Genomic DNA, 8,501 nt, shown 5'->3' with positions numbered 1-8,501 from the left:
TGCGGGGACCCCCGCACCTTACCCTCCCGTTACTGGCTTGTCTTCACTCCGATCTCACGCCGCTCCCTCACCACACACGGACATCTCCTACGCGGGTCCCCGCCACGCTCCTCCACTCTCACCGTGTCGCGCGTCTTCCCCGAGCTGCTTCTGTGTCTCCTGCACTTAATCTCACTCTCCTGTTCTGTCTCCCTCTAAGACTCAGCACTGCTTACTTACATATTAAGACATTTCAGAACAGGGAAGTGTTATTTTAAAAACTGCATAAAACTGGTCTGTGAAAGGAGAAGGTACTTCCTCATGTTTCCAAAGAGCATCTTTCCAAAATCCAGTCTTTTCTTTTTCTTTTTAAGTTTTCATAGGGCATGTGTGCTCTTGAGGGAGAGGGTGTGTGAGAGAGAAGGAGAGTACCCTTCTCACAAGGGAGATGACCACAGTGCACCCCCTTCTCCAGTTTCCCCTTGAGATTTGGGACACAAGAGCATGCACGCCCAGCATGTTTTTCAAGCCACTGGGTCTGGGACTTGAACCACGTCAGCCATGTGGGATCTAGCTGCTTTATGCACCATGCCACTAGCTGGCCTCTATTTCATTCCTTGTGGATATCAGGAATTTCAGACCAGCAATGGCATAGTGGTTATGTTGCTGGACTTCCATGTAGTCAATCACGGTTTGAGGTCCGAATCTGGCGGCTTAACACTCACGCCAGGCACGTGTGCATATATGTCCCGAGAGGAGAGTGGAGGAGAAATCTCATTTCCTGTCTCTCTGGCATGTGCATGCACCCTATAGCAAAAATCTCTCTGGGGAAAAAAAGGAATTTTAATTTATTGTTCTCTCTCTCTTTTTTTTTTTTATTAAATGAGATAGAGACAGCGGAGTTGGGGGAGGGACAGAGATACACATAGGTGTTTTTTGGACAGGGTCTTACTGCAATCCTCTGCCCCTGCAGAGGGGTCTTACTGCAATCTGCCGCCCCAGTTAGCTGGGACACCATGCCAAACCTGTTCAGGTGGGTCTAGAATCCAAACCCAGACCTTCCAGCTTCAGGCAGCAGCATCGTACCGTGTAAGCCACCATAGCTGGGCCAAGAATTCTACTACCTCTAAGTAGAGTAGCATCCAGCTCTTAGAAGCTACTGGGAAAACATGCTGGCCTAAATCTGAGCCTCACAGGCAGTACCCACCTGGGTAGCTACAAAATTAAGGCTGTCCGAGGACGGGCAAAGTGGAAAACAGGCAAGCCGGCTGGTGGGTGATGGGTTTCCTGGGAAGCCCATTATGTGCAGATAGTCCTTATTTATCAAGGACAGCTGAACCTGTAGTTCTTCACAGGATTCCATACTGCCTCTCAAATAGTTCTGTTTTTTTCAAAGATTTTTACCATATATACCCCTGGCTGGCTGACTGTGGGTGGAACTGGAGTTAATGAATGCAGTCCCAAAGCTGGGATCTTTATGGCCCTTCATGAGGGCAATGAAGAACCCGGTCAGAACTGACCATCATGCCACGGGAGGAATCTCCCAGAGGCCATTTCTCAGCACTCCTGGAGGGACAGACATCCTCTTGACCAGGGTCTCTGCTCTTCTGAGTCTCCTCCTGAGCAGTTCTGGTCTGTGAGGCCCATGAGGTTGAGGAAGTGTCTCTGAGCCACCGCCAGACATGGCCGGCGAGAGCTGGACAGTCAGGTGGGGGCAGCCCAGGCAGGAAGCCAGGGTGGCAGGGGTGCCATCCTCACTGCCATACCAAGGGGGCTAAAAAGTTAAGGCCTTCAGCTAACACTGCCTTTAGAATTCGTTTTAGTTTTCCCATGCCACGCGGACTCTTTTCTACTCCCATGTCATCCTGATTGCCTTTAGAAAGCCCTCTGGGACCCCCCAGCGTTTCCCCTTATTAGGAGGCTGTATCCTGGACAAAACCAAGCGGCAGTTTAACCTGTAGGCTCCAGGACAAATTTTCAGAAGTCACCAGATCTTGTTGGAGAAGTACTCAGAGGGGTCCTTCTTTTGGCCATCTGGAATCTCACTGTTCTCTGGGCCGCAGCACGGGTGTCTGCCTCCATCTGGGTGCAGAGCGGCCACTGTCCTCACCACCTCCCCTTGCCCACAAGTCCCAGAGAAGTATGGCGATGCATGGGAGGTCTCCTGACTCCCAGAGCCCAGAGGTACCAGTCCCACCCTTAAATTCCCAACTAGCACCAGGGAACAGGATGGCTCTCAGCTGGGTACTGGGCCATCGGAAAAGTCACTTTCCCATGCAAAAAATGCGTCATGACTTTTCCGACAACCCAGTACTTCAAAAGCCCTGCCAGGGAACATCAAGCCCCACAGGGCAAAGGAGGAAGCTTTTGTGTTCGGGATTCTGATGTCTCAGGATGGCTCTAGGCCTTCCTGGGAAAACCGTAAAATATGAACTGCACTTCTAGAATTTAGCCTATAGAAATAAGAGATGAACACAAGGAGTTACACAGACTACTCATTGCTGTGTTATTTACAGAAGTTAAAAAAAAGTCCAATAATAGACTGATAAATTATGCCATTCTTTTAAAAAGGTATTATTATTATTTTAAAATTTTGCTATAGGATATGTGTGTAAAGGAGAAAGTGAGAAAGCAAGCCACCAGGTCTGGGACTCAAACTGTGGTCAGCCATGTGGGAATCCAGCGCCTTAACCACTACACCACCTGCTGACCCCAGTTATGCTAATTGATGTTGTGGTTTTCCATGTGGTTCTCAGTCCCATGTTCTTAAACATTACTGAATGACTTAAGAAAATGCTTATAGAAATTTAAGTATAAAAAAGTACAATAGTAAAAACCATTGAACCACTGGTCTCTACCTTGGGGGAAAAAATGCATTAAAAGACCTGGGAAGACATTTATCAAAATATTAACCGAGATATTTACCTCGAATCTGGGAAGATATTTATCAAAAAACCACCAGCTCTCTCTGGCTGGTGGAATGAGTGAATTCATTTTTGCTGACTACATATTATCTTTATAGTTAAACACATATTACTTTGATAATCAGAAAAAAAATACGTAACTGTAGGAGTGTCAAAGCTGTTTGGACAGTGCTTCCTATAAAAGCCCCCGGGGGGGTCTTACTGCCCACTGTGACTCGGCAGCTCTGGAGTAGGGTCTGAGAGTGCCTTTCTCGCTCGCTCTCTTTTTTAATTTGCCATAGGGCCCATGTGCTCACCAGAGACAGAGAGGGAGGGGGAGAGAAAGTGGGAAACAAAAAAAGGAAAGTGAGGAAGTTCCCCCATGGGGAATGGTCATGCCGCAATCCCTTCCCTCTCTCTCCCTCCTTCCAGGATTTTGGGCACACATGCATACGTGTCCATTTTTCAAGCTGCTGGGTCCAGGATTAGAACCATGTGGTTTCCCATGTCGGATCCAGTCACCTTAACCACAATGCCACCCCCTGGCCCAAGGTTCTGCATTTCTAACCCAACTGATGTCCATGGACCACACTCTGAATAGCAATGGACCGGAGCATGGCCCAGAGGGGCTAGAGATCACTTTCTTTGTCTGGACTGGGTAACAAAACTGGCCTCCAGCAAGGGCCACTCTCCAGGCTTCAGGCCTTTGCTCTTCGTGGAAATGACAGGGTACCCAGGCCTGATTCAGACATACACGACCCCGCCCCCGGTTCCCAGCCAGAACTGCTCCCCCAGCTGTGTTCTTCTAAAACTCAACATCCACAGGAAGAGCCATGTGGCCAGACCACGAGAGCTGCCAGCACTCCAAGGTCCTGACCACACCATTTGAGGCCAAAGGCCTCTTGTGGAAACTGTCCACGGCCAACTCAGTGGCACCCTCTCACAGAAGACTCCCCCAACCTCCCCAGCCAGACTCCTGGGGCACCTGGCTCAGATCTGGGCTCTTATCTCTTGCTCTATGGGGAATGCCTCAGCCCTCACTCAGACCATGCCCTGTGGGCCCTGCTCTCTCCCATCAGGAGAGCCAAGTGGAGCGTGCTGCCCAGAGCCATGTCTGGGCCAGAGTGGGCTCTAGGTTACCCAGCAAGCACTGGGACTGGCAGGGATGGCTGGACTCTAAAACCGTGGAGGAACGAGAGCAGACTCAGTAAGCTCACGTGGGCGCCTTCCATAGAAAGAACAGCTTGCGTGGTGTGGACACGGGCTGCAGACAGATGGTCCCGCATTCAACCCCCAACTCTGCCATTTAGCTAGCGGGGGTACATGACTCAGGTTCTCGTTCAGCAAAACCCTCCGAGAGAAAAGAAATGAAGGAGCTCTGAGGGGAAGCTGCTGCCCTGCAGCCACCGGGAGGGGTTATTCACAGAGGGCCATGACATTGACAGCAGCCTTCGTGCCCGTGGAAGAAATGCCTGAACACGGATGACCTTCCCCACTGTCCTCGTGGAGAGATTGATCTGGGGGAAAGCCACCTTCTCGTGTTCAGAGCAGACCAAGCGTATGACCACCTGTGGCGTTTCTTTTTCTAGAACACAACCGAGAAGGAAACCTACTGCAGGGCTGCGGCTGTGCTTCAACCGTTCTATGGCCACCATGGGTGTCTCACAGAACCCAAAGTGGCCCGACTCCTGAGAGGACTCAACAGGAACCTCCACTGCCTGGCCCGCTCGGTAAGCTGTGCGGTGTCACTAATTAGCCACTAGCCTGGCTCGTGAAGGACAGCGGTCTCACTCCCACACATGCCCGTGAGCTGGAGCAGGCCACACTGAGTCTTTGGGTTCTGCCCGAGGAGGACGGCCAACGCCTGCAGACGTTGGAGCAGGGCAGAGGCTAGGATCTGCTTTGAATGACCAAGGTGTGGCAAAGACTGCAGAGGGAGAAGCATACCAGCATGGAGGCAGGGTGCCCTGCAGAGCTACCACTGTAAGCCAGGCTAGACGGTGGGCTCTCGGGTAGGATGAGAGCAATGATTAGAGGTGATCAGAGATGAACTAAACTAGAGGGCCGGCACGTGGCACGGTGGTTAAGGTGCTGGGTCCCACATGGCTGCCGGCTGCAGTTCACGTCTCAGACCTGGCAACTAGAGAAACACGCCAGGTGCACGAGCGTGCATGCATAAAATCCCAGGAGGAGAATGGAGAAGGGATGGCGATGTGACCACCCCACTGGGGGGTGACTTCTCACTTTCCTTCTCTCTCTCTCTGGTGAGGGCATGCACTTTAGCAAAAAAAAATAAAAATAAAAAAAATAAAACAAACAAACAAAAACCACAGAGCCAGAAAGAGTTGCTGACAGGTCAGCAGAGAGGAGCTGGTGCTATTTACAGAGATGAAAGACTGGGGGGAAAACAGGCTGCAGGTTGAACAGCAGATCGAGAGTTAAGTTTTGTACCCAGTAAATACCAGATACCTCTCAACAGCCGAGTGGAGATGGTGAAGATGGTTAGAAGAGCCCGAAGCTTAGGGTGAACATCAGAAGAGTCAGAAACTACCATATAAGGCAGTCCTGGGGCCAGCAGGTGGCTGGACTCCTGCGTGGTCGGCTGTAGTTCGAGTTCTGGACATGTCGGCTTGAAACTCATGCCAGGTGCATATATGCATGTGTGCCTCAAATCCCCAGAGGAATGGAGAGGGATTGTGGCGTGGCTGTTCCCCCTAAGGGGTGATTTCTTGCCTTCTGTTTCTCTCTCTTCAGAGAGTATACGCTCCCTATAGGAAAGTTCTCTAAAAAAAAAAAAAAAAATTAAAAATTAAAATAGGAAGTCCTGGGGACCAGCAGTTAGCGTAATGGCTATGTCCCGGACCTGGTGGCTTAAAACTCACGCCGGGTGCGTGTGCGTGCGTGCCCAATATCCCGAGAGGAGAATGGAGAAGGGATTGCGGCATGACCATCCCCCCTGGGGGGTGATTTCTCGCTTTCTGTCTGTGTCTGTCTGGCGAGCACACGCGCCCTTATAGCGAAAACCTCTAAAAAAAAAGGAAGTCCTAAGGTGGATGCTAGTTAAAGCCTGAATGAAAGAGAAAGGAAGAGAGCCAAGGATGAGCCCACAGGCACGCTAACATACACAGGTCAGGGAGAGAGGCTGCAGCAGAGGCTGAGAACTAGCCCCTGAAGAAAAACCAAGCGTGTGGTGCCTCAGAGGCAGGTGAAGATACTTCTAAAGAGGAAGTGACCAATGGTGTCAAACATACCCAAGAGTCAGGCACGGCGAAGACTGAGAATGGCCCTGGGCTTGGCATGATGGAGGCCGTCAGTGATGCTGGTGTGTGTGGAGGGCAGAGGAGAGCCTGACTGGAGCCGCTTCAGTGGCGGACAGGATATGGAGAGGTGAGCAAGGAGGTTCCATGAGAAGGGAAGCTCCTTAGAGCCTGCAGAGAAGTGGAACAAGAGCCGACTGGCAGGTCTAGAGTGAGGCAGGGTGTACATTCAGCATGGTAATGATATGCCAATAGGAGTATATCATTAGCTGGCTCTTGACAATCTGGGAAAGCGGGGACCCACACGGAAGGAGAACTGTGAGAACTGCCTCGTGGGGATGTGAAGAGGGGGACACAGGCTCAGAGAAGCCAGCATGTAGGCGTGATCTGTGGGCAAGGCGCATGGGGGCCACCGACAAGAACAGAGCTTAATCTATATGTGGCCAGGAGAAACGAAGAGTTGTGGGCAGGAGACCAGCTCCGACTGACCATGGAAAGTCACACTTGGGGTGGGGGGAGCAGATGGCAGCTAAGGCGGCTGGATCCCACATAGTTTGAGTCCTGGACTTAGAAGTTCCTGCTAGAAAATACACCAGGCGCATGTAAGTGCATATCCAAAATCCCAGTAGGAGCGTGGAGAAGAGATTGCAGCATGGTCGTGTCCCCTGGGGATGATTTCTCACTCTCTCTCTCCCTGCCATGTGCACATCCCTTATAGCAAAGTCTGGCGAGCAGGGAAAAAAAGAAAAAAAAAAAAGAAAAAAAAGAAACACTCTGCCATTTTCATACCTGAGCCAATACTCAGACCAAGGGGGGTGGGAAATACACACACGAACACACACCCACACACACACACACACACATAAATATGTATGTTATGTCTATACACCAGGGATGATCAGTAGAGAAGGGAGAACTGATAGTTTAGGAGAGAGCAAGGAAAAAGGACAGAAGCTCTTGCAGCCAAGAGTGGATGCCAAAGGACTGGCCTCAGAGAAGAGCAGGAATATTACCCTACCCCCCCATCCCCTTCCCGGGGCCCTCTGCCTTATGTATAGGCAATGAAATAGGGTCCTGACATGACACACATCCTCTGCTTTAATCCTCCTAATTATCTTATGAAGTGGAAACTATTTTTAAAATTCTTTTGTTTATTCATCCATTTCTTCCATGAGAGACAGAGAGACAGGCACACACACCCTACGGCATAACCCAGTCCATCAGTCAATGGTAAAGCTGAGATTTAAACGGAAGCAGTGGCCTGGTGCTCGGTACCTGGAATCCTTTCTACCTTCCATGTGGCTTTGCTGCAGTGTTGCTGTTTAATGGGCAGGAGGGCAACAGGACCGAATCCCCACAGTCCAGGTGGCCATGCAGAAGGCCCAGTATGACCACGGGCAGGTCTGATCCTCTTGCTATTCCTTCTAAGCAGCACCTCGCTGTGACCACCTCTGCACAAACAGTGGTGCCATCCGAAGGTGGACAGGTGGTGGTGGTACCGTAACCATTTCTCAGAGTGTACACAGGGTGTACCCCAAACAAGCAAAGCGTGCTAGCTGGTGGCACGTCAGGCTCCCAATCAACACACCTGGAGGCCGTCGTCTGACTACTGTCCAGGAGGGAAGTGGGCACGATCAAGCAGACGGGCATGATACGAGAAGCAAATGGTACCCGTGTGAGCTAATGGAGTGTTTCTTTTGCAGACCAACTGTTCTGTGCATGAAACGAAGCAGAGTACGCTGAAAGACTTCTTGGAAAAGTTAAAGATGATCATGAAAGAGAAATATTGGAGGAGTTGGAGCTGACTATTTTAACTTATGAGTTTTTAAGTTTTATTTTTAAATTATTTATATATTTATAACTCAAAATAAAATATATGTAGAGTCTAATAACAATGGCAGTGATGCTGTTTACTTGACAGATGAAGCTATGAGTTGCAACTTTTAAGGAAAACAATTTAATTTACTCAGAGACTACAAATGGTGTGGAAGCAAAAATAGGAAAGATCACTTCCCTCTCAAGGAGACCCCTCCCTCACTGGGGATATAATGCACAAAATAACCAAAGGCTGCAAGGCCACACACGATGTAAATAATAAGCGCTTACAGAGGGGTCCCAAAGTCCTACTGACAACCATATACGAGGGCTCTGCAAAACGTTCATGAAACATGTGCTTTACGATAGAACTACACAGGGGTTTCAAGATTATTTTACATCAACGTAAATCCATACTTTAATTCCATTTTCCACCAACTTTTTGAAGTCCCCTCATATTTTTTAATGGTAAAAGCATCAACTGGGGTCAGTTCTGTGGCCTAGTGGTTAAGGAAGCTGGATCCCACATGGCCAACCCTGCAGTTTG

The 8,501-nt window shown here is 49.8% G+C and overlaps 1 protein-coding gene across 1 annotated transcript in view; it reads left to right on the top strand.

Annotated features, from left to right (window-relative positions):
- The window catches only part of IL4 (interleukin 4), a 10,220-nt gene extending 2,276 nt beyond the window's left edge, over positions 1–7,944 (top strand). Inside the window, exons 3-4 of the mRNA XM_027767650.1 lie at positions 4,472–4,612; positions 7,843–7,944. Of these exons, the coding sequence (XP_027623451.1) occupies positions 4,472–4,612; positions 7,843–7,944 (243 nt within the window). The remainder of the gene's footprint in view (positions 1–4,471; positions 4,613–7,842) is intronic.
- The last annotated feature ends 557 nt before the right edge of the window (positions 7,945–8,501 follow it).

The sequence above is a fragment of the Tupaia chinensis genome, unplaced genomic scaffold, assembly GCF_000334495.1.
Source record: "Tupaia chinensis unplaced genomic scaffold, TupChi_1.0 Scaffold144346_1, whole genome shotgun sequence".
Taxonomy (NCBI): domain Eukaryota; kingdom Metazoa; phylum Chordata; class Mammalia; order Scandentia; family Tupaiidae; genus Tupaia; species Tupaia belangeri.
The sequence above is the reverse complement of the archived record's forward strand: the minus strand, read 5'-3'. Positions and strand labels throughout refer to the sequence as shown.